General features: G+C 38.4%; 1 protein-coding gene across 3 annotated transcripts; it reads left to right on the top strand.

Annotated features, from left to right (window-relative positions):
* Positions 1-444: 444 nt before the first annotated feature.
* Positions 445-27,109, top strand: ppm1aa (protein phosphatase, Mg2+/Mn2+ dependent, 1Aa). 3 transcript variants are annotated; one of them, XM_067614983.1, is made up of 6 exons: positions 445-833; positions 1,786-2,639; positions 2,748-2,865; positions 5,604-5,715; positions 5,850-5,907; positions 26,933-27,109. In XM_067614983.1, the coding sequence occupies exons 2-6, from the start codon at positions 1,803-1,805 to the stop codon at positions 27,092-27,094; spliced, it is 1,287 nt and encodes a 428-aa protein (XP_067471084.1). In that variant the 5' UTR covers positions 445-833; positions 1,786-1,802; the 3' UTR covers positions 27,095-27,109. The 3 variants fall into 3 exon arrangements, with proteins under 3 accessions (XP_067471084.1, XP_067471085.1, XP_067471086.1); XM_067614984.1 differs by lacking the exon at positions 26,933-27,109 and adding an exon at positions 23,040-24,842 and having other exon boundaries at positions 447-833; XM_067614985.1 differs by lacking the exon at positions 26,933-27,109 and adding an exon at positions 11,432-16,680 and having other exon boundaries at positions 447-833.
* Positions 27,110-27,245: the final 136 nt, after the last annotated feature.

Below are 27,245 nucleotides of genomic sequence, written 5' to 3'. Positions count from 1 at the left end.
TATAGTTGTGATGTCATAAATCCTGCTCTTAGGCATACACCCCTTAAAATCGGATTTTTAATGAGCACAGAGTAACTTTCCACTAAATGAGACAACAGCCTTAAAGTGTCAAACTCTGAACATGTATCATTCTACACAGTGATTACACACATACACACACACACACACACACACATATATATATATATATATATGTGTGTGTGTGTGTGTGTGTGTGTGTGTGTGTGTATATATATATATATATATATATATATATATATATATATATATATATATATATATATATATAGTACTGCCCCCCAATACTCTGTACTGTTGTTTGTCTTGTGACATTACTTTGCTGTTAATAAAATTGAAAAAACCCAAACAACCTTCATTGGAGAAAAAACAAAACTCTTGTGGGATGATGTCATATTTTCGAGTACGCAACCTGCAACATCCGGGTCCTGCGCTCCTCAGCGGCTAACGTTAGCTAGCAAGCTGTCAAGCTGTCAAGTGGAGAGGCTGGGACGGACGTTTCAGCCCCCCCTTCCCCTCCCCCCTGTCTCGGCCACACAAATCTCTAAGAAAATCTGTTAGAATATACTTTAGGTCGCCAGCTGAGATAATGTAATGCATCAGGGGCGTACGCCAAGAGGGACCTCCGCACTGACACGATTTATATGAGCATTGAGTGACGATTGCTCGTTGCTAGCTAACTGGCCAAGCTAGCCTTAGCTGATCCGCCGCAAACTCCCCTACTTTCCGTCGGTGTAAGTGACCCTCCCTGGTGTGAACTGCGGCCAGTCACTGTCGCAGCTTCTGTTGCTGTCAACTGGTATTTCGGATATTTGGTAAGTCATAAAATGTTTATTCTCGAGCCACTAACTGTTGAGGGACGTTGGGCAGTTGGCTTAGCCTAGCCGCGTTAGCATTCAGCGACGGTATGTTAGCAAGGCCGAGGGCTCTGCTTGCCTCAACGTGAGAGGGAGGCCTGTCAAAGTTAGCTGCGAGGGACAAGGGTCAAGGCCCGCAACTAGGCAAGGCTGTTTGTTTATTTGGGTTGTGGGCTAAACTTGCTACAGAGCTAACTTTCCTTCCCGTTAATCCAGCTGCAAAAAGATCCCTTTACTTAACGGTTGTATGATGTAAATGAGCTTTAACGTTAACTTACCACAACGTTAGCATTAGCTACTGTTTGATTTGTCAAGTCTCTTGTAATTGTGGCTGGTTATCGAGTAACTGGTAACGTTAGCTCTGCATGCATGTAACGAAAGATTTAACTCATTTTCTAACCCGACTTGCTGGTATGTTGAAGTGCTCTGCATTGCGAAGGTCAGAGAGATGAGCCCAATGATGAATTCAAAATATAATATAATAATAATTCGTGTCATTACTTTAAATATTAAACTTGATCAGCCGGTGGTTAAAAGGGCGTTTCAATTTGATCCACACCAGCAGTGCTCCTAATATGTAGCCGAAATGTGGACACAGGTCTACTATTTTTAGACTTGAGCAGGCAGCCTGAACTCTTTGCTGATGCTAATCTTTTGACACGAATGGATGGAAGACGTGCTGTTGGCCTTAACCCAATTCATATAGAAAAATGTGTGCCCCTGTTTAACATTAGACGTACAGTATGTATATTTTTGGGAAGATTATTCTGATTTTCTCCAACATGCCTGTGAAAAATAACTAGACACTGTAAATTGTCACAAAGTTCTTTAATTGTTGGGTGTATTTTAAAACAGAAAAATTTCTACCATGTCTTGAATATAGATGTCTTTCTTTTCATTTGTTTTGTAGGTTTTAAGAGGGACACAATGGGGGCATTTCTGGACAAACCAAAGATGGAAAAATACAATTCCCTTGGTGAGGGTAATCACCTGAGGTATGGGCTGAGCAGTATGCAGGGTTGGCGGGTAGAGATGGAAGATGCACACACAGCAGTAATTGGTTTGCCTCATGGTCTCGATCTCTGGTCGTTCTTTGCTGTTTATGATGGGCACGCTGGCTCTCAGGTGGCCAAATACTGCTGTGAGCACCTGCTGGAGCACATCACCAGCAACTCAGACTTCCAGAGTGCTCTGCAGGAGGACCCCTCTGTGGATAGCGTGAAGAAAGGGATCCGCACAGGATTCCTGCAGATTGATGAACACATGCGAACCATCTCTGAGAAGAAGCACGGCGTGGACCGCAGCGGCTCCACTGCAGTGGGAGTGATGATTTCACCAAGCCATGTCTACTTTATTAACTGTGGCGACTCACGAGGACTCATCAGCCGGGGCGGAGCTGTCCACTTCTTCACACAAGATCACAAACCCAGCAACCCTCTGGAGAAGGAAAGGATCCAGAATGCCGGTGGCTCAGTCATGATCCAGCGAGTTAATGGGTCCCTAGCTGTGTCTCGAGCTCTGGGAGACTTCGACTACAAGTGTGTGCATGGAAAAGGCCCAACAGAGCAGCTTGTCTCTCCTGAGCCTGAAGTTTATGCAATAGAGAGATCCGAGGGGGAAGATGAATTCATTATTCTAGCTTGTGATGGCATCTGGGATGTCATGGCCAATGAAGAACTGTGTGACTTTGTCAGGTCAAGGCTAGAGGTGACGGATGATCTTGAAAGAGTCAGCAATGAAATTGTTGACACCTGCTTGTACAAGGTATGGCATGTCCACAAAGTCTACAGTGAGATTTTATTTCACACTTGTCTGTTTTGGTATTATGGTTGATTTTCATAACCTCTGTGTTTGTTCTTTATTTTTCCACAGGGAAGCCGGGACAATATGAGTGTTGTGTTAATCTGCTTTCCTGGGGCCCCAAAGGTGTCTCCAGAAGCGGTGAAACGGGAGGCTGAGCTGGATAAATATCTGGAGGCCAGAGTAGAAGGTAGGGGGGAAACTAGAAAATTATATTTTTACATATTCAGTCTTTGATTTCCTGATCCTTTTCCTTTTGGCTATGATATTTTCCTTTTCCAGTGTGTAAAATCCATGTTTTCCAAGTTTTAAATAATGTAGGACTTAATAACATCTAGGTTGATGGGGTGGAGCATTAAGTTTGCTAATGTTTATATACCACAGCTGTGTGTAGAGCCAGGCAGACAATCACAAACCCGTCTGTTAGACCATAAGTGAATCAAAGCAAAACAACTGCACTCTGAGAGCATGTACTGTGGTCAGGAAGAACAAAATATGAAATAGGCAAACACTAATGTTATTGTTATCTGCTTGATAATAGCTAAATGTAGGGTCTTGTAATTGTCTAATGTATTTTATTCAGATCACATACAACATCTCAGGTTTATCTTTAATAGACCTGTATATGGATAATTTAAGGTAGATTTCTGTTAGTGCTGTAAGTTGAAGTCCTATTATTTTGAGGGAAATTTTAATTCTTAGAAGAAGATAGAAACCCCCCCACACTGAACAACTTTTTTTGACCGGAAAATTTCACTTAGTAGACTTTCATAAAGCTTAAGAGTCAAAAGTTTAAAATGTATAACCATCAATTAAATATGTTTTGAGCAAAAAAAAACTCAAACCAGTGAATAACTGTAACAATCCATGGTGACAGCCCTTTTTGAAAGAATGCAAGTCAAAAGTGAGGAAGGTTTCATCTGAGTATTAAACTTTAACAACTGTTGTTTTATGCTGACTTGACAACTGGCAAGAAGCACTCGTCTATAAAACCCTTTTCTGGTTAATATTTTTCTACAGTAGGTACTGTAGGTGGCCAAAGGCAGCCTCAATGACCATTAAAACTCCCTAAGAGTGTTACATTACATACATTCAGTAAGCATAGGAAACATAACATTTTGAATTATGTATTAAAGGTAGCAGTATTTAATTATGGGTGTGCATGTATTATACAGGATTACTATCTTACTGCCACTCTCATAAGTATTAATCAATGAAGGAGAATGTCAAGTATGATAATATTGAAATCGATACAATATTAACAAAAAACAATAATAAATCTCTACCTCAGCACATTGTTGCACACACAAGATACACAGCACAGTGGGATTATGCATTAAGTGTCATAACAGTCTATCATTGCTTTTCAGTTGCACATATAAATTACAGTACCGATCAAAGGTTTGGGCACACCTAGTCGTTCAAGGTTTTTTTTTATTTTTTACTATCATAAAAAATAACTATAAAAAATAACACATATGGAATTATGTAGTAAATAAAAAAGTGTTAAACCAACCAAAATATGTTTCATATTGTAGATTTCTCAAAGTAGCCATTGTTTGCCTTGATGGTAGCTTTGCACACTCTTTGTAATATCTCAACCAGCTTCATGAGGTTGTCACTTGGAATGGTTTTTCAGTCTTGAAGGAGTTCCCATATATGCTGAGCATTTGTTTGCTGCTTTTCCTTCACTCTGCGGCCCAACTCATCCCAAACTATCTCATTTGGGTTTAGATTAGGTGATTGTGGAGGCCAGGTCATCTGATGCAACACTCCATCACTTTCCTTGGTCAGATAGCTCTTACGCAACCTGGAGGTGTGTTTTGGGTCATTGTCCTGTTGAAAAACAAATGAAGGTCCTACTAAGCGCAAACCGGGTGGGATGGCGTGTTGCTGCTGAATGCTGTGGTAGCTCTGTTGGTTAAGTGTGCCTTGATTTCTGAATAACAGTGGCACCATCAAAGCCCCCCATGCCATCACACTTTCTCGATGCTTCACAGTGGGAACCGCACATGCAGATACCATCCGTTCACCTTCTCTGCATCTCACAAAGACACAGCAGTTGGAACCAAAAATCTCAAATTAGGAGTCATCAGACCAAAGTACAGATTTCCACTGGTCTAATGTCCATTTCTTGTGTGTCTTGGCCCAAGCAATGCTCTTCATATTATTGGTCTGCCTCAGTAGTGGTTTCTTTGTAGCAAGTCGCCCATGAAGGCCTGATTCACGCAATCTCCTCCAAACAGTTGATGTTGAGATGTGTGTGTGCTACTTGAACTCTGGGAAGCATTGATGTGGGCTCTCATCTGAAGTGCTGGTAATTGGCGATTTCTGAGGCTGGTAACTCTAATGAACATATCCTCTGCAGCAGAGGTAACTCTTGGTCTTCCTTTCCTGGGGAAGTCCTCATGAGAGCAGGATTGACTGACCTTCATGTCTCAAGAAATGATGGACTTACTTAGTTGAGTCTTGCCGTAATATTGATCACTACAGTAGTCAAATAAGGCTGTTTGCTGCACACCAACACTTCCTCGGCATAACACAACTCAAACACATTAAGAAGGCCTGTTAAACCTGTTAATTGAAAACCAGTCCAAGTGACGACCTCGTGAAGCTGGTTAAGATATTGCCAATAGTGTGCAAAGATGTCATCAAGGCAAACATTGGCTACTTTGAGGAATCTAAAATATGAAACACATTTGGTTTAACACTTTTTTGTTAACTACATGATTCCATATGTGTTATTTGATAGTTTTGATGTCTTCAGTATTGTTCTACAATGTAGAAACTAGTAAAAATAAAGAAAAACCTTTGAATGAGTAGGTGTGTTCAAACTTTTGACTGCTACTGTAAATATATATTTATAAAATCTCTGCCTGTGTGTTCTTGTAAATGAATCCAAAAGAATCTTATTTTGTTTTCCAACAGAGATCATCAAAAAGCAGGGGGATGAAGGTGTCCCGGATTTGGTCCATGTAATGCGGACGTTAGCATCTGAGAGCATCCCTAACCTCCCTCCTGGTGGAGAACTGGCCAGCAAGTGAGTGACTTTTGTAGTAAAATGATTTACACCATTAATGACAAGTTACTCTGTCTGTCAGTTTAATCACTGTCTTTTTTCACTTTTTTGTAAATGTTTGTGAAAACTAATCATATTTCTGTATCCCCCCCTAGACGAAGTGTTATTGAAGCGGTGTACAACAAACTCAACCCCTACCGAAGTGATGACACAGTAAGTATTCCAGCTTGTCGTCCCATATGTGTAACTCCCTGAAGGAGTCCCTTGTTTGGAGTATGCATGCTTTTTGACGTGTGACCAGCAAATTTTAACCAATTTTACGCATGTTATTAGTATTAAACAAGAAAGAACAAGCAAGTAGGCTTGTTGCCAAGTAAAAGTTACAAACTGACTCTGTGATGAGCTAGTGTCTCAATCGAGATGTTCCTTTGCCTTCTGCCCAAAATTGATGTACTACTATAGTTTTTCTCTATGACCGTCAACCGCAGAAAATGATCCAATTGTTCACCTTTAATACTCCTAATAAAAGTTCAGTCGCATAACTTTCTTTAATTTTGACAAACACAATTGTGATGCAGATCCTGTGCCAAAAGGCTCAGTCTCATACAACATAGGTTAATAATTAATGCTCCTTAAAGGCAGAATGAATAGGATTTTCTAAAATCCCTCTCAATCATCACTTATGACCCACTAGAAGTGTGTGGCGGTGTCTGTATCTGCAGAGACTCTACCCCCTGCATGTATTTTCTTATTTTGCTATGTTCAGGAAGTTTCTGGGTGTCAATCTTTTGGCAGTGAGTGTGTGGCCCTGAGCCAATAACAGCGCAAAGGGTTAGAGGGCAGGACACTATAAAAACGTAGCAACATAGCACTTTGGTGTAGTGCTTCTGATGTCGTTGAGCCGGGTAGGAGGGGCCAACTTTGAATGTTATGTTTACAAACCGCAACTGACAAATCCTACTCATTCTGCCTTTAAATCAAAGAGCTAATAAGTGAAATTGTCAGTTGTTTGTATGGATGGAATAGAAACCTGCATTCTCTCACATACCGGTTTAAAAGGAACGTTGCTCATCATTCAATTATACACAAACAGACCACAAAGCTGGTGCTTTGTTCACTTAGATATTCAGCTTTTAAATTTTAATCAGATAAGCTCACTAGGCCAGCTACTTTTAATTCTGCACGTTATCTTGTCCTTGATAGTGAAAATTGGCACTTTGCTTCAGTATTTCGTGCTTGTATAAAGATGGACTTTTTAAAATATTTTCACGCATTGAGTTATCTCAAAAATTAGGATGCCCTCAGAAAGCTGTGAAGCCTCTTGACTTTCTTTGTATTGTGTGGTGCAGCCTGGATACAAATGGGCAAAATAGAGATTCTTTTATGCCACCAGTTTACACAAAGCTTTCCATGGAGAATGTGAAATTAAGTTCTTAGAAATGTTTGCAAATTAATTCAGAGTGACTAATAGAAATCTTATACAGTATTCATTACTGTATTCAACCTTTTTTGAGCAAGAACTATTTTGAACCACTTTTGGTAGCTTCAGGTCTTCTTTGATACATCTGAATATTGTCTACTTGTTTGCAGACTTACTCAAGCTTGTTCAAATAGGATGGGAACAGTTTTCTTCAAATGATTACAATAATTTTTAATGAAATTCAAATTTAGGCTCCGGTTTTCCCACTGAAAGACTAAAACATTCATGTTCTGAAGCTAGTCCAGTGTTGATTTGGCTGTATTCATAAGGACGGGCTTAACAATATACTGTTGCACAGTATTCCACGGTTAAATATGTGATATGCATCATGGAGATAATAAAAAAAACTGCTTAGCTACTCTTAATTGTACCTTAAAGAAAGTTAGATGAACATTAAACCTGTTTTTTTTATTCATTCTTTTGTTAAAATCTTATGTATGGTATCTAATTGTGAGGTGACTGTATTGTTACACCTCTAGTGCACTGTATTAGCATTGAATTTTACCTTCAGCTGTTACAAGTATTCCAGTAGCTGCTGCATCAAAACAATTGTACAGAATGATTCTGTAAGCACCATGTGCAACAACATGTAGCATTATGGCTGAAGAGTTTAGTGGTCTTTTTATCAGACTACAGGATCTCTTGTGCTCTCAGTCTTCACAAGCCTAATTTTCAAACAGTTGCTATCATGCAACCGTTTGTTTTGTTTACTTTTTTTGTAATTTTTACCCCCAAGTTTCTCTAGTGACATCATCACAGCTCTGATCTATTTCTCTGAGAGGTCCGTACCTGTCTGACTCACCTCGTTGCTCAGTTTGGATAAACAAGCACCTTTATGAAGTCTTAATTTTTTTGTTTTAGTAATGGAGCCTGCTGGGCTTTGTAGAATTTTAACATAGTAGAAGTTGTCTTGTATCCTTTCCTGGATGGATCCATTCAGCTAAGTTTGTTTCTTAGTTCCTTAGATGAGACCTTCACATTAATAGGTAATGTCTGGCTGAGTATAAAAGACATTCACTACACTATTTGAGCTGTTAAGAAGACACACATCTTGATCTGTGGCAAGAAATTCTAATAGCCCATACTGCTCTAACCACAAAATACAGAAAAGGTCAAGGGGGTTAGATATGTCATAAAGGCAGTGTAATTTATCGCATAATTTGTTCTATATATTCTGGCACAAACAAAAAAGATTGAAAAAAGCACATCATCTCTATAAAAAAGGATTGTGAGACAGTCAAGAATACAATGACTGCATACTGTGGTAGGTGCTTACAGGTTAGCCCAGCTGAATAAATTTTCTGTCGCTTTGTGTGTGATCTTTGACTTACCTCGGAGACTCTGCGGTAGGTATTTTGCATTATCTCTTAGAGAGTAATGACATTGCCTGCAACAGAAACAATCACACTTACAAACAACTGCCAGGACTATATCCTTGGGTTCAGCTGTTTCTTTTTTCAAAGTTGTGGTCCACAACAAAGAAGAGGAAGTAATAGAACAGAAGCTAATTTTTCTAAACGGCAGCAACAGGATTTTTAAACAGTGTGAGAAACCTAGTTTGAGATATCCATTACTGCTTTTACAGTATGTCACCTCGGAGGCGTTCCTCCCTTCTTTTCAAAGTCAATCATTCAATCAAAAAAGTATGTAGATAGTAAATAATATAATTACAGTAATTAACAATACATCTTACTTTGGCAGGAAAAAAATAAACTGCGTCAATTTTTGTAGGGAAATTTTTGTTTTGTAAAAAATTCTGTAAATAAGTAAATACTGACATTTTTAAAGGTAAAAGTAAAAAAAAAAAAAGGAAATTGGGAAATAGTCAGGATGCAGGCAGGACAAACAGACATGTTACCTATTTGTTTGCATCATTTTTAGCCCTTTACTAAAACTGACATTCTGAATTTGAAAGCTTCTGAAGCTAGTTTGGCTACCTGCAACCTAACTGATTGCAGACAACTCACTCATTGTAGCCAAGTTAAGTTACAGCATACAGTAAATATGATAGTCAGTGGTGTATCTTGCAGATAGTGTCGAAATAAGATGTTACTCCAGTCATGAAAATGATGGTAGTCATTGCGATTATATCCTTTAGCTTTTAGAATAATTATTGTACAAAGTAAATCTTGTAGACTAATTTGATATTTACTGTTCCAACCCATCAATGTCATATTTATATTTAAGGTCATTACATTAGTGCTAAATGGTGCTTTAAGAGGTTGACATTGTCTGTGTTGTGCCACTAAACTTGACCCACAAAACGTAATCTGCAGAACATAAGCCTGAACTAAACGTGAGTCAATCAAACAAGTTAATACAGAAACGTGTTGTTTATTACAGCGCTGTCACAATTAAATTTGTAACAAAGTTCTTTTGTAATAGCCACTACGTGTGGAAAATTACACCATCAATAACAGGCTTTCCACACGTTGCCGCTTTCTTACGGACGTAAAACAACCCTAAACCTTAAATAGAGAAAAACCTCAAATAGAAAAGGAGCATTTGCTACATTTTCTTTGTTGTAAGAAGCTCCTAGTATGCTTTATCGATTGATTGGTATCTCTTGTCACGCATGTATTTCATGACCGTCTTTCAGTTTGCACATTTTTACTTTCATCTGTATTTGGTTTTGAATCATATGACCATAATGCTGTCATGTGTCTTAGATTCTGCTTTACTGAACCGATTGTATCCTGAGCCCAATCAATCACTAGTACATATAATACCGCTCTCACACAGCAGGCGCGTATAGGGTGAGTCTGCTCAACGCCGTTTTGACCCGCATTCAGCACATTAATTTAAGTCAGCTGTCAACCTTCTTCTCACCGTTAGAGAGACTCCAGTCTGCTTTGTAGTCCCATACATTTCAGAATGACACTGAATTACATTTATTACCAAATACAAGTTAAATTTCACTTTCACCTCTTTCTGTTCATATACATGCTCCCTCTCTCTGTTTCGCCCATTCTGTTTACCTCTCTCTCTCTCTTTGCTTTCTTTCTTTTTTCGGTGAGCCGGTTAAACGGTATTTAAATGTGGGTGTCATTGAATTCATTTCCATTTATGGTAGCAACGCTAGGTCACCAAAGGAGGACAGTTGACAGTTTCAGATAGACCACCAACGCAGGTGTGATGTGCGTTGCTGTGTCGGTCTAAATGAGATGTTAATAAATTCCAGCAGTGTCTGTTTCTCTTGGCCGTAGACCATCTCCTGTTTGATGGATGAGTTTGTATGGTCTTGGACCCAATCCCTGATAACTACAGTGTCATACCTAAAAATTGTTTAGGGTTTCTGTGTAGTGAGGATATCAATCAGTTGAACATTTGTTTAAATATGATGTAAACATTACTCAACATAAATAATAACTTCTAAAAAAGAGTCAATGCCTCATCAGCCATCTAAAGAATTTAGATGTTTGTCATATGGCAGAAATCACCTGTTTTACAAACCCGAATCAAATACTTAACCAAATATTTATCGTATGATAAATGAATAATCTGTGGATTTTAAAGCGTATGCTCTGAACATTCATATTCTTGTGAGATCGTGCTCTACTGCTGTCTAATATCTGTTAAAACATATCAAAATGTATCCACTCTATTATCACTATTTATAGATATTGGTTGACTCATAATCTGTAGATTCTGTATTTCTGATTTGCTGTCTGGTTGAGAGGGTACCGCACTTATTACACTTTGAACTTGATGGTTCGGTTTGTTAAAATTGAAAAATCATTTTCTGTTAGTTTGCTTTATATTTGAAACAAATAACAAGGTCAAAATGCACCAGTAACTTCAATGATTCTATTTTTAAGAGACTTAATAAGAATTTTAAGGCTAGAAACTTAAGAAACAAGTTGTTTTTTTATGTGACAATGCATGACAAGGCCTCCTTTATTTATCAGAGTAATGTTTGAGGTGTGTCAACTCCTGCCAGCCAATCAGTAAAGAGTATTTTCTGTGGCCATGATATAAAATAGGTATCTTGTATCTTCAACGAAGGCACATTTGATTGAATATTATGTTTCTTCATCTCCAGATCGTCTGTTTGTAGAAATATTTATAATAGCATCAAAAATGTTGGTGGGAAAAAAGTGTTGTTGATACTCAACTATCTCTATCAACTCCTGGATGATTACATCATCTGTCAGTTTTTTATCATAAATACTTAAACCTGTCCAGCTATTGATAGAGATCTCATGGATTTAGAGCCAGAGTCTGAAGGGTTTCTCCCTCCTCTCCTCTCTTATCAAGGACTCTGCGTCCACAGACGACATGTGGTAACACAACCTCCTACCACTAACACAGCATAGAGTTTACAAACCACCATCCTCTCAAGACCCACAGCAGCTCAGCTCAGCAGTCTGTCTCTCCGTCACTCTGAGCTTTTGGTTTCTAAGAAGGGAATTTCATGGGAGGAGGAGGAGAAGGAGGAGGAGGAAGAGGAGTTGCATGCACACAAACCTGGAATAGTGCAGCACCAAGTCCACTCTGGAGTTCAGGATCCCCACCGTCTTGTCTCCCCTTTTTGTTCACCCACCTTAATACTCTCCTCTAAAGTAATCCATAACAAGTGAGTCCACAAGGTTTTCTTTTTTTTTTTTTTTTTTGTTAAATAATCAGCTTAAGTAGTAAGATTTTTTGCTGTAATTAATTTGATTCACATTTCCTTATGTGTGTTTGTATATTTCTGTTTTTGTGAAGTGCAATTGTCCTGTACAAACAGCCTGTATTTAATGCAGCTTGATTTTAAGTTAAAAAATGAAAGAAATGAAAAAGAGAACCTTTTATGCACTATCTGCCTTTTCCTGCTCTTCTGGAATTCTAACAAATGTCTATTCAGTGAATATTACTGCTTGTCCTCCAGGCACAATGTCTCTGCGCTTTTACTTTACTTTAGGGTTTGTTTTTTTTTCCAGTTAGTCTATGCTCCTTTAAGAAACGGGTAAATTGTATAGTTGACAGCACAGTAAGCTCTCTATATCAAACCATTTAAATCCTAATTATTTTTTCCCTGTGCTTTTTTTATTGTATTTTATTTTTGTAAGTGGTTTTCTGTACATGCTCAAATAATAATTGCAAAGTGTTTTTCAGTCATTTTGGACGTGTGAAGTGAAAAAAAATCTCTTTTTTTTCCTTTTCATTTCTTCGAGGCATCTGATGAAAAAGACCCCTGTTTAACACGTTTGTCAGATAGATACTTGCAAGCGTGCGTGGGTGCTTGTGTGTATGTGTGTGCGCACGTGTGTTAGTTTAAAGGCAGATCTATATGTGCAACTCTTAATTTAAAATTTTTTGCTAAGGTGGTTCAGACAACAGACCAGGCTGGAGTTTAAGGGAATTGCTATCCCAATGCGCTTACCCCATTGTCTGCCCTTCTCAGCTGGTGTTTCATATCGACCCGACACAGGTTTTCACTACTTCTTATTCCAAAAGCTTTGGATAACAGAGTTTACATGCTGTTACGCTATTTGAACAACTTCAAGCCAGAACTATACTGTAACCTGAGATGACAAAAGTAGTTCAATTTACCCACAGTGTACAATGGTTTGCAGCTAGTCAGGTCTCAACTAGCTTACACATCTATTGTGTCATATTTTAATTTCAGTTTCTAAAACATTCATTGTTAGCAGTGCCCACTGTGGGTGCCATATGATTTATGATCACTTGTTTCAGCTTTATGACAGCCTATGCCAAGTTTTTTTTTTTTTTTTTCATGAGATTCAGTTTGTGTGTGGTACAGATACTATTTTAGCTTCTATCTTTAACATTATCTGGTAATTTGACTGATGTAAACAGCTTAAGCACTGACTATTTTAGAGAAAATCACCCATTAATAGTCTGATGATAAACTATTGACTCTAAAAAAAAAAGGCTTCTTCTTTTTTTTTTTTACATAGTCTTTATTTGGACATTCAAACTAAGAACAAATCCGCTTACTTCAATGAGTTCTCATGGTTGTATAGCATCTTTTTATTCCCATTCGGTTTGCTCTGCTCAAAAACCTTCCCCCCCTCCACGGCACCACAAGCCAGAGCACAATACAGTTTGCTGCTATTGATTCGCGAGTTGATTTTCAGCAAATTTTACCCTCTGAAAAGATGAATAGTCACTGACTAAATCTGTATTTACCACACACAGTAGATATATTTCTTGAAGAGAAATGGTTTTATTTCAGATTTATTTTCTGCCTTTTTTTGTCTAAAATTGCATTGTTGGAAATTTATGTATGTATATATTTTTGACTTAAACTCTCAAGGAATAAATCATGTCGCTTGAGTTAGCTTTTTGCCATGGACAGAATGTGATTCTGGTTTGTCTCGGGATGGTTAGCTGAATACTTTGGAAATGGTTTCCCTGTTCTATCACTTTGGTGTCTCTGATCTACACTTTGTGAAAGCTTCATTTATAGAACATGATGGTAATAATGTACTAAAAATGTAATTCTTCATCTATCAAAATGACAATCCTAACTATTTCACCACATTTGGGTTTGTGGTGGGTAGCAAATTATGAAATGTTAAACAGAACATAGATTTTAACTTTGACTAGAATCCTAAATGAGCTGCTTTCTAATATGCTTTAGTGGCAAAAAGGCCAAAGACCACCCAGATTTTGTAAGTGCAAAGCCTATATGAAAAGAACTATTAATATAAAAGAGAACCTAGCTGTAACCAGGTAGATGTTAAAGTGTAAAGATGTTAGAGAGTCATGTTAACTTTAAAGGTACTCTGTGGAGTTTTTGACCACCAGTGGTGCTGTTGAGAAATTTCTTGATGAGCGGGTCCTTGCTTTACTAGCAAGAATGAACGTACAGGACACGAACATGGGTGACGTGATGTGCGCTTCTGACTGCAGGGGGCAGTAATGTGTATACAAATGGTTGCGGCAATTTGCCAATGCACCAAAAAGAAAAAAAGACGATAAGACTGCAAGCTAATGTAAAAGGTGCAGGTTTCATGAGACGTGGAATGGCAGTGAACATGTTTGTTAAGCCTTAAAGGCATAAAAAATCATTTTGGAAAGATATGTTGCATGTAAATTAAATTCTGAGTTTAAAGTGGAAACTCCATCTGGTACCTTTTAAGCAGACAGTGTCATCTCTCCTAAAAACGTAAATAGCAGCACAGTTGTAATAAATCAGATTCCCTGTTAAAGTGGTGGCTCACTAAAGCAAAACATGTCCGTGAAATAGGGAAAATTTATTTTTGTGTGTTTGTTTGCTTAGTTTCACTGAATTTTCCTTTTTCCAGAAATAAAGAAAAAGACAAAACCGCCACACTTCAGTGTTGGAAAACAATTTTGTATTTCTACCACAGTACTTATATACTGACTGTACTTATATCATGTAAAAGGAAAACTCATTCATTGTTTGATAACAGAAGATTGGAGAAAACGTATTAGTTTGTGTGAATTTAGATAAGCAGTTTATAGTGCATCTGGAAGCTGTTTTATTATTTTGCGCTGCATTGCTTGTATTTTTTAAGCCAGTGCACTAAATGTCTCTCTTATCAACTAGTTTTCAGCAACCAGCTGCTTGTTTTGATGACTCTGAAAGCAACCTTTCATGCTTTTTTTTTTTTTTCAAGCTCAATAAGGAACAAACATATTTCTTTGCCACTTGGGGCCATCACCTAATCTTTATATCCCCCACACCCCCCATGGACTGTCCTGCACTTGCCCCTCAAATTCTACTTTTTAGGATGTGACCCTTAGACGATGCTGGTTAACAACTCATTCCACAGAATGAACATAAATGTAGAAATAAACTTTTTTAAATATTCAAAATTGCTGTAGTTGGAATGTTAGCAGATATTTACAGTGGCTTGGCTGTGATTTGTAAGGGTGTTTTGTTTCAGTGAAGTTTCAAACGCATCCCTTTTACTCCCACCGCCCCAACAAAAAAAAAAAGAACAAACAAACAAAAAAAAGATCCCAACATCCTTTCTCCTTGTTTTAATTTTTCATGAAACTAAAATACCTCATAACATTTATAGGAAGTGTTTTTGTCTTGTGTTCTGTAGATCCAAACTGTTCAGAAAGCAGTTCATGTGTGCAGACTAATGAGAGCAGTTTTTCTTGTGGTTTTCCCCCCTAGAACTTAGGATTTGAACACACTATTGAGTGGGATAAGCCTGTGCTCATGTATAGTATTTGACTGAATTGTAATAATGTTAAAAAAAACAAGTAACGATTTAAGTGGCTACTGCGAATGACGACTTCTTTTAGCATCTAGGAAACACTATTGGCCTTGTTGTATAAGCTGATGCCCCCTCAAAACGCCCTCAAACGCCTCACCTGTGTAACTTCACCAACTTGTCCACTTGTGTGATGCTCACTTAGCTTAAAAAAAAAAAGATCTAGAATTGTATCAAGAATTCAGGGTTTTAGAAATGTGAGATGTGTGAGAAAATAGGTGTGACTACATGACAATAGTCATATGCACTGATCATCTGTATAATCAGCTTTTCTCAGAAAATGTTATTGTAGAGGAAAAAAAAAAAGAGTTTAAAGCTATTTACAGAGTTATGTTTGGTTGCCTGGAATGCATCCTGTATATTCTTGTACGGAGGACTACCTGGCAGAAGTTGAAGAGATTTTAATTGCTTGCGCCCTCTTGTACATATTGATGTACCTCGGTTGTGGCGTTTACTGTGTGACCCTTAGCAGCGGTGGTTTATTTGCCCCCTGCGACCTGAGCCTCACTTTGCTGACCTTTTTTCAGCTCATAAATAAGCTCACCGATTTGCCTTACCCAATCTCATGTTGCCCCCTGAAGTACTTGTTCAACAAAACACTATGAGGAAGAGTAATGCTGCTGACATTACGCTCTTTATAGATTTAAAAACTGTCTCCATGTTAGGGTACTTACACTATCAACAAAGTGACTCTGTCCTGGTTGTCACAAGGTACAACTTTTCAACCATCACTGGTTTGTATGCTATTTCCCCCCTCCCCCCTCCCCCCCCATGATACCGTTTTTTGAATCTCAGTCTTGAAAAGCTTATTTAATTTTTCACTGCAGATGATGTCATACTTTTAACAAATGCAAGTGTTTTAACATGGTAACCTCGTAAGCATTCAAAAATGTGCATACATACATTCATGTCTGCTATATTTATGATTACATTCAAGAATAGCTTTAGAGTGCTGTAGATAAGTATTGTCAATGTTGATTCAAATGCTTCTCAGAGGCCTCTGTGAGTTATTTTACAAAGTTCAATAACTGTATATTTTGTATTATGTTCTAGCTCCAAAGGAATGGCAGAAAAAAAAAAAGAAAATGTTGAAAAAAGCTTTGTTCCCTGAACTAAATTGTACTATTTGTGTTGTCGATTGAACAAATTGCATTCCTTGCTTGTGAATTGATGCATTTCTCTCTCTGCTCCTTAAATTTTCTCCCCTTCTTTCCCTCCTTTCTTTCATTTTTTTAGCCTTTGAAGTTTGAATAAAATTTCTAGTTTGCAGAATGTATTACTAAATAAATGGGTTGTCATCTTGTACCTCTCATTTCATCACTTTTTTTTAATCTGTTTGAGCCTGTAGCACAAGTGAAACTTTTATCATTGTAAAGGGAAAAAAAACTTGACGGTTATAACAACAGTTTTACAGAAAGATGGATTATATAACAATGTCAAGGATGAATAATAGAAGATATTAAACCCAAACATGCTTGCTGGTAATAACAGGTGGGCTGAATCATATCTGTATGTGCCACATGAACATACAGAGGCACAGGCAACTCTTGACACACATTGTTCATAATTCTTCTTATATCCTGGCAAAGAAGAGGCTACAAAGAAGCTGCAGAAATAGCAGTGATTGTATTTCCCTCTGGACTGTGGAGTAGTTTGACATATTAGTGTTTATGTGTCCTGTAAATCACTCTCTGGCAGTCCTCATGTTAGACCCAGTTTGTGCCTCTCATGTCTTACCATTACAGTGCGGCTAAGCATCCAATTTTACAAAAAATAATAACACTGAAGTTCATGTAACAACACTTACTGTTGTGCTGTTAACTGCTGCATGATAAAAAAAAATGTTTTTAACCTCTTCAAAAAATTTCCGCCTCCTTTTCGTAATCCAAACAGCTGGAAATGACAATGTCCTTGCCCAATTTATACCATGTGAATCAACATTAAAAGTTGCTATGATCATTTTTATTGGTGTATTTTTATGTTTCTTTCCAAAATTCTATACTTAATACAAAATAATGTGTTACTGTTTCACATGTATTTTACAAAAAGAGCAAGGACATTGTTATTTTCAGCAGCTGGGATGAGAAGAGAAGCAGGATAAGTATCTTTTTTTTATCGTGCAGCAGATGAAACATTTTCTCATACAGATGGTAAAAGAGTCATTGAGGATTCTGCAAATATCTTTGTAACAGTGGTAAGAGCTGTTTTCAAAGATCTCAGCGTAAGGGAGAACCAGGACAAAAGTAACACTTTTCAGACTTTCAACGCCATTATAAAAGATAATGTTACAGACAGAAACTAATTTTCGTTTTGATCAACAACTCACTTATACACTTATACATATACAAATGTGGAAAGATGTTGGTATAATTTGACTTTGAATGGAAGTTTCACATTGTTACTTTGGACCCTGTCAGTCGGGGCAAAAGTAACACACTGGTGGGTCAAAAGTAATACAACCCCCTCCCTCCATCTTATTTGATCCCATAGACACTCAGACACTCAACAGTTGAGCCAAGATAGCCTGATATTGCTGTTTGACATGACTTCAGACTACACCAAATACATAAAAAAAAAGGTCTGACTGAAAGCATTTATTAGTTTCTGACTCTGGGAAAGTGGGAAAAACCTCCATTCACTGAGCCTCCCCTGAAACTGTTTGGACCCACCTCCTACTTTGAAAAACTCTGGTTTATAGTATTCTTGAATTTAGTTAAAATGTCCAACAATGTCCTTGTTAATATGTAATTGTAAACATATTGTGTCCTTTATCTTAATAAAAAAATATTAAATTTCATTTTTAGAACATTGGGCCTGACAATCAATGATGTGCATTTGCCGACCTATGTAGATCAGCCCATTAACACATTGCATTTCTTTAAATTCATGCTTCAAGTCATATTTAGTGATTTACAGTTAAATATATATTATAATTATAGTGAAATAAACACTCATTACAATAGATGGCGAAAGAAACAGCTGTTACAATCGACCCGACAATGACTCCTGACAATTAAACCTGACTTGCTTCTATACTTAAAAACTCTGACATGGCAAACTTCAGGATGTGTTAAAGTACCAAATAATCTGTCAAATGATCATAACTGTGACACATGAAACAATAAACACAACTTGTCATTCAAAGAAAATGTACCACTTGAGTGAATTTACCTACCGTGATCGAAAACAGCTTTTCAGGTAAAACTCTGTGAAAGTTTGACGTATCCATGCAATTTTTCACAGTTCTGGTAAGTTTTCCACCTGCTGACAGTTATACATTTCAGACTAGTATGGGCTCAGAAGAAATCGCTGTGTTACTTTCGACCCGGTTCTTCCCTATTTATTTTTTCAGAAAATCAGATTCTTGGCTCTGTGACCTGAATGTAGTGGTGATACATGAGAGCCACAGACTGAGGCTCTCCTCATCTTGATGTGTGCTTTAATACTTGAGTTTGTGTTTGATAATTAACCAGCCCTTTCATCGCCTGCATGTCTCGGAACCCCATGAGCTCTCTGAACTTGACTTGTCCAGCTATCAGAGTGGTGTTTCTCTCCCTGCCTTTTACTGTCAGTGTGTGGCGAGTGCATGCAAGGGGGCTTGAGCTCAGAGGATGGGTCAGGGCAGTCCACGGCCACTGGGATTAAGAACCGTGGGAGGGATTAGTTTAAATGTCAACATAATGTCATGAGCTTTGTTAGAAGGTCAAACGTTCAAACGGTGCTCAGTGGCGAGCAGTTAATAGATCAGGTACAATTTGGATTGTTGTGGCTCCTGTGATGAATTGACTAGCATGCTAAAACAAGCTATTTCTGAAGCATGTTCAGTATTCGAAGATACTGAGATGAGGTTAGATTTAAGATGCAGGTTAGTTTGAACATTTGAGGACACTTTTGCAACTTCAAAAATGTACATCTGAGTGTTTATTTTGCAAACTTTTTCTTTTTATCATCTAGTGAGCATCCGTTATTGGATGTGGAACAAAATCCCCCCCTCCTGTGGCCACAGTCTTTCTCTTTTTACTCAATTAATGACTGACGCAAAAACAAAAATCCTCATCAGGCTGCCAGCTAGCCAGAGGGGGGCAGTGTTTATGGGTGAGACTGATTAGAAACACCAGCAGGGGCATTCTCACTCTGACAAACAGATCTCTGTAAGTTAATTGATAGAAATAGCCAGTGTCTGTTTATTTAATAGCATTTAGTTGCATTAAAATGATGCTTAGGATTAAATATGCCCTGCCCTTTGTTGCTGTTCTGTTGTCTTGCATTGTATTAAATTTAGATATACTGAAAAAAATCTAACACGCCACCACTAACTTGGAAAAAAAAAATCATAACTGTCCAAAAGAAGCTTGCTTTTAAGATCGTACATCCCCCCCTTTGAGCCATTTGCACATTAGAACCGCACAAAATGTGACTCATTAGATCCCAGGCCACCTGTGCACCCCTAATGAATCACGTTGCCACGTTGTCAGCAGAGGCCATCATCAAATGGAGCTGGCTCGTCATCTGCCTGCCATTGTTTAGCGCATGTCATGCTCTGCTTCTCATGGCGGAAAAAACCCATTTGAGCTTGACTAATGCAGCCATGCAGACGCAGCAGCAGCAGTAAGAGGTGGGGGTGGTAGGGCACGCCGCATACTCTTGTGGATGGTCTCCACACTGAGGTCACTGAGCTCCACATTTGCTAATTTGCTTTGGAGTGCTGTAGGAGCCATATTTTCCAGGGTTACCCAGTAAAAGAGGAGGGGAAATTTTGATTGAGTTGAGCGCAGGAAAGCAATGGAAAAAGGGAGTCTTTGAGAGGCTTCTGGACATGAATGCGTTTCATGGCCGAAGACGTGGCTCACACACGAGCTCAGGCTCAACTGTAACACTTGCGCTCTACAGCTTATACTTCTCCCTCCCACCCTCCATGCTTTCCTTCTCCATTTCCTCTTTCTGAGTGTTCTTGTTGCCCGAGGTCAGTTTGTCACAGAGAACACAAGCTTTTCTCACTTGGTTGCAGCGATTCAATGATTGGTGTGTACAAACAAGCATATCAGGCAGAGATGACATGTACCCACCACCGCACCCTCCTCCCTCACGCCCTCTTCTCTCCTACAGACATCCAATATGTCCTTCCTCTCTCTCTCTCTCCCTCTCTTTCTCTCTCTCTGTCTCTCACTTACACTCGGTGGGAGTGAGTGTCCCCTGCATGAGGTGGGTTACACAAGCTGCTGCCCTGGGAATCCCGGGCCAGCTCATTATCCCGCACCCCTGAGACACAGCTCATTGTAAATTAGGACATCAAACGACGCAGGCTCGTTAAAGAGCCACAGATCTACTCATTAGCATCAGCACCTTTCCTTGTTAGAGTCCGTATCAGCGTTCACTCCCACCACCACATTGTGTCCTGTCATTCCTCCGCACTGACTGGAAGATTTAGGATTAATGTCAGGTCTAGCCAGCGGGTCAACGCTGTTGTGGTTCATATACCGGACTGATTGATCAGTGGTGGCGGGAAGCTGTGGAATTTGTTGACAGCTGACCACTATCCCCACCACTCTTATCCATATTTCATTGTGTTGAGCGGGGGAAAAAAAAACCCTCTCTCAGAATAACTCCCGTCCCCAAGTGGCTGATAGTTGTGTGTCACAGCTACAGGGGATGGACAAAATAACTGAAACCCCCTTTCAATACAATATGATAGTCCTTCGGTGGTTTTCTCATAATGGTTTTGTTAAGCGATGCATCAAATTCTCTCTGCCTGTTTTGTTTACATTGCTGTGAAAACTGAGTAAAACATGGTGATTATCATACGTGTGGTGAAACTGGTGCGTACACTGTGATTGCAACGTCCCCGGTTCGAATCCAACTGGAGAAGTTCGTTATCATTCCCCTTCTCTCTAAGCTTGTTGCCTGACCTTTATGTTTAACCAGGAAAACCTCATTTAGATTGAAAATTTCTCTTTCAACAGGGTCCTGGCCGAGATAGGCTACAGCAACGATGAGTACAGACAAACAACAGAAAACAAGTGACACAAAATATGTCATCACATTACGTCACAATAGTGAAAAACATTGCCATGTAAATCATGAATGGAATTTTCATACATTCATATAAAATCTTGCATCCTGAAGACAATGTAAGATTCCCTAAAACAACTCAGTAGCTATGTAGATACAATAAATGAATGAAAACAACCATCTAAAGCAGTGACTCAATGAAATTTAACATATTAGGTTGTAAAACACCCTTAAAATCATCAACAACCAGTTCAAGAATCAAATCCCGAAGTGGAACCGCGTTTTGCAATTTTGTATCCAAAGGTTCCAGGCAGAAGGTGCAGCATACACAAAAGTCTTTTACATAATTCATTTTTGTTCAATGTACTTACATAAATAAGGTGGCTGTAACCCCAGAATGACTTTATAGATGAATTTAATCCAGTGCTTTAATCTACGGGAGGTTAAAGAGGACCAGCTTACCCGGGTGGACGAGGAACAATCAGCCTTACTATTTGTAATGAATCTTACAGCTGCATGATGTACAGTATCCAGATAATGTGGGTACTGCATGCATATATACAGCACACCCCCGTAGTCAAGCACAGGAAGGAAAATAGCTGGAATAAGCCTCTCTTTAGCTAAATTTTAGCAAAAATAAACTCTTCAGCTTTCTTATAAGTTGCCGAATATGGAGCTTAAAACAGAAAGATTAATCAAAGATGAAACCTAAGTGTTTATTAGAAGAAACTTGCTCAATAGTTTTGCCTTGATTTGTAAGGGGTGAGGCTAGAGGGGTTTGTTGAAATGTCCACTATCAATTTAAGGCAAAAAATGCCCCAAAATACCATAAATATAAATAAATAAAATATCTGACAAAAAGCTGTTGATTGGAATTCATCTTGATATGTGTTGCTTGTGTAGCTCCATTTTAATTGTTGGTTCATCATTAGCAAAAACTACAAAAATAATGTAATTTATCAAGGGTGGGAGTCTCAACATACACTGTGATGTATGACCAACAGAATAACTGCATTAGCAATAAAGAGCAGTTTTCAAATGATGGGGTAAGACCACAAACCACAGCCTCAAAAATGACCATTGAGGTCGTAACAAAACCCAGCAGAATTTAGTCTGAAGATGGGTAGAAATTAGATGAAATTCAATTTTAGTCAGGAAGACATTTGGTTAACTACCCAGTAATCTATAAGGTTTTCTTAGGTGTTATTTTCTGGAGGCACTGCTAAAGGCGTACAGTATTTGTTCAGTAGCTTCGTTGCTGTCTTCTGTCAATCCATACCAGCAATTTTCTTCATTACTCTGTTTGTCTAAGACCAACTATTGTCCTTTACTGTGAAAATGTATTGATGTGACTGATAGCAAATTGTTTTTCTTTTGTACCTGTGTAGCCTTTTCTCGTTTCCAGCATGTTCTCTTGTCTGTCACGAGGCTGTGCTGAGATGGAAATGTTCACGACCGTCTGTCATGTAGTCTCCATTTAACTTATTATTGTTTTTTTTTTTTAATATCACGTCACAAGACGTTGGTCTTTTTCATCTCTGCTGCATGCTGTCTGAAATCTATCAGCATGCAGCATCCTCCCGCATGCCGTCACTTGACTTCATCTGTTTCTATAACACTTCACTTCATCTCCATCCTGCTCTTCTCCTCCCCAGGACCCAGACATCCTCTTCTTCCGTGGTTTCAGCTAAAACAAGAACTAATCAGACGATGTACAGCAAGCATTTGTTTCCACATTATGTCCATCACTGTAATGAAGTTTACACTCTCACTTCATCTTTTACTGAATGTGGTTCTCATCCATGTGCACATATGATATTCCCAACTAGTCCTTCAACATTTGATCTCCATCATTTTTACCCATTTTAAAATTAACATCTCTTTTTGACATTGCATAACATCATTCAAACAGTGGCTTAAATACTAATTTAAATACTATAGAAAAGTCTCTACAATGATAGGAAATCAACGTTTTTGCTATCATGTAGTTTATTTTCTCTGATCATGCCAATAGAGTGGCAAAATATTGCAGAGAAAGGATTCACATAACATAGTTTTGAAGATGCCCTGACTTCAAATAGTTTATTTCCGTTAACAGTATAAAGAAACTGTCATTTGTTTTGAGTCCGGCCAGTAGTTGCATCAGTAGTAATGCATCATTGATGAATTCAGGTAAGACGTCACTTTCATTTTTGCACCTACTAACATTTCCTGCAAAGTAGACATTAGAGCTATTAAAGATTGTGGGTTAGAGGCGGTACAGAGATAAGAGAGGACGTGTAGAGGCCGTAGGCGCAGATACAGGCTGATTCTCAGCGCAGCAGTACAAACCTGTGAAATTCACCACAACCAAAAGGAAACTATAGAGGACAGCATCATCATGGCCAGCTAGAATTAAGGATATGACACCTGCAGTGAAACGTTTGCCCCATGAGAGGATTCAAGCTGCATTTGTTTTATTCCATATTCTGGACATAATTAGTTTGTAGGCAGAAGTTGAGTGAAGTCATTAAAAATCTCCACAAATGAGATAAATATCCAACTTATGTCAGTGTATGAGGGTGCATAGGGGATTTTATTTTGGAGTTCTTTCTTCTAACTAACATTCATGGCCCTAAAAATCACTTTCACTCTTGGAGTTTCTCTACTTGCAGTTAATGGGAGACTCATCAGTTTGAACCTTTCCTGCTAAATCCTGCTTATTTTATTTATTCTTCACAAGATACTTTGTTTCTGCAATGCTCAAGAACTGATAAGATATGATGTAGTACAAGAACAGGCAGAATAGATCAGAGATACCTACAAATATTTAGTCTGGATATCTGGCTACCAAGGTGTTACCTTTTTGTTTTTTATCAAATTTCCATCCTTTTACGTCATACACCAGTAACACTGAATCCAATTTCCCAATAAACTAAGCCAGTAAATGCAGTTCTTACAGTAATATGTGATGTGCTTCTCCATGGTTTACTGTTAGAAAATCATTATGTTTCCTCCCTGACAGTGTATTCAATCTCCACGTGTATTTAAAATCAGGATATGGCTTTTGTAATATGTTAATGTGCTGTAAGCAAGGCTTTCAGTGTAGTTTTTCAATGCCTTCCATCCATCCTGCAGCCACTGTGTTCGACTCAAAAGGAATCAAGTGGGTCGTGTTCCTCAGCTGACAACTGACCTCAACACAAGACTCTGTGTGAATAGTTTGTGGTAAACAATGGTGCTAAGCTGATTTGCTCATTCTAAGGCTGAATCTCCCCAAACTGAGCAGGCAGCAGGTAGTTGACCACAGAGTATTTAACCAGCTCAGCCTGCCCATCAGCACTTACAAGTCCAAAAGTGAACACTGAACTGTACTGTATTGTATATCTGTAAGACATGCTTGTAACCCAAGGGATTGTCGGGAATATCTGAGTGCCATAACATTGAAATTTATGTCAACGAATAAAACCTTGAACGCAGCTGTCACTCTATTGTATGTTGTGTTATGTGAAAGACATTGTCAGCCATCGTAGCTGTGTGCTTTAGGTCAGCAGCGAATTAAGACGAGGTGACCTCCCATCCTTTAAGTGACATCTAAGAGGCTAAGTGCCTCCGCTCGCTTTGTCTCTGCCATTATCCTCCATGATGTCGCTCTTCCTACCTCTAACAAACACACTGGTTCTCATGTAACACACTGCAATTTGCTTACACCAAATTACGCAGAATACAAGAATGGAGAAGGTTGGGAACTGAGCAGCCTGCCAATGAAGCTTCAGTTTTCTGAATGGATGTATGACTTCATTGTGTACACATAAGTGAATAATATGTGACGCTAAATGTCAACTGCTGCATATCGCTGGGCTAAACTGTTCTCTAATTGATTCTTTTTATTTTGATTTTTATACTCGTAGACTTCACACTATGTCATTTTCTGTATAAACTATGTATTCCCACAGCCTTTAAAACACATATAGTGTGGCATTTACCCGTCTTTGTCAAATAAGAAATACACCCATTTAGTCAAGTTTTGGCTTTTTTCTGGAAATTATTTCTTCTTTTTGAGGTTTTGGTTAAAAAAAACCTTTGTTGAAATCACAATTTGTGGATCTTATATTGAAAAATGTGTCATTTATTTTCACACCAAAGAGCACAAATAGTATTTCCAGTGCTTTTTTCAGTGCTTTCCAATGGTTAAATTGTTAAATTTCCCACAATTATTTCAGTCTGTATAGTTTTCTTTCAGCACATGCTGTATATCAGCAGATTTTTCTGAATACTAAGGTCACTGCGTGGTTAGTTTCCCACTGTTAAACATTTCAGCCTTGTAAGGACTCTTCCATGTTATTGGAATTTGCAACAATGTTGTGGAGAGAGCGTTTGCACAACTGATCTTAATTTACCTGCACTTTCTCTTCCTCGCCTACATGTTATATCCTCATAACACAAAGATATTAAAGTTCAATATAATAGAAAGAATTTTTCTTTTGAACTGAATGCTTTAAGGCTCAAGAAGAAGCTCCACGTTACAGTTTAATTTCAAAGTTTCACAAGTTCCTTTAACTTTTTCTTTATGCTGTACATGATTGTATTTTGTGCTTATTGTACACCCACTGCTATGGGAAAAATCTCATTTTTTTGTGTCATGTCTTACAAAGAAGAGGGAGAACACTCATCAGGAGTTTGTCGTCTGTGTGATTTTAAATTATAATGTATGCTGTAGCTAAAAAGAATCCAGTTTAACCCAACACACCCTCACATGTCACTGGGATGAGCTAAATCTGAGCAGAAATGATTGTTCCAAACCTGGTTGCACTTCTGAAAGCTTGAGGCAGTGACAGCTGAAACAGAAGATGAGGATAACTCACAATGTTTGATTTTTATAAATGTTTAAATGCATATTGCATCCAGTTTTCTGGATTTTTAAAAGAAGACACAACAAACAAACAAAAAGTGCAACATTACAAAACAGTAAGTAGATATTAACCACAATGCTACTTTGAATCTTTTTTACATCAGCATTTAATCAGATTATTATCATCAAAATGTAGTTTTTACATGTAAACACACACAATGGCTCTGGGAAGAAAACTAAAAAGTACATTTAAGAGGTAGGTGAAACCTCAGGAAAGTGGACTGACACCATAGGACTTCCTATATTGCTCCTCTGTATTTTTGGTATAATAAAGCTGCATGGGTTCATGGGGGGCAGCCTGGGTTGGCAAGAAATTCATCACCATTCAGCCACCAGCCACAAAGCACAAATAGGCCTTTTTCCCCCACTGCAGCAGCCGCAGTCATTATGGCATCTTATGACTTTTTCCAGCCCAAACTGGGAATTATTTTCTGTTTGTCAATGACGATTACTCTAATTTGACCACAAGTTTTGTGCTGTTTTTTTGTGAAAGGCTTCCCCATTCACCACCACCCATGTGAGGAAACTACTATTTTGGGTCCGTGCCTCAGTTATACAAAGACACGTGTTATTGGCCCGTCTGAGCCTTATACACAAACACAATTCATCAACAGGTGTGGGAGGAAATATAGTTTTTTTCTCTCTCTCTCTCTGCAGAAGGATGTTACGTTTGGAGTGTGTGGGGTAAGTGTGAGAGAACAAAAGTCGCTGGCGAGGGCCATTCAGCCTGCAGGAGGATTTCCTTGCTCAGAAGAGGGAAGAAGAGAGGGAAGCCTTGATACAGCTGGTTGTGCAGAAGCATTTATACGGCTGAATTAATTGCACGTCTTTGCTCTCTAATAAATGTTGTGATTTGACAATGATACATAAAGCTTAAAGTCATCTGTAAGAATCTGTTTGAATTAACTCTTATATTAAAAATTCACCTTCACAGTATGTTTTTATCTGACAGGAAACCTACACATTGAGA

The sequence above is a fragment of the Thunnus thynnus genome, chromosome 16, assembly GCF_963924715.1.
Source record: "Thunnus thynnus chromosome 16, fThuThy2.1, whole genome shotgun sequence".
Lineage (NCBI taxonomy): Eukaryota > Metazoa > Chordata > Actinopteri > Scombriformes > Scombridae > Thunnus > Thunnus thynnus.
This window is presented reverse-complemented; position numbering and strand designations above follow the sequence as displayed.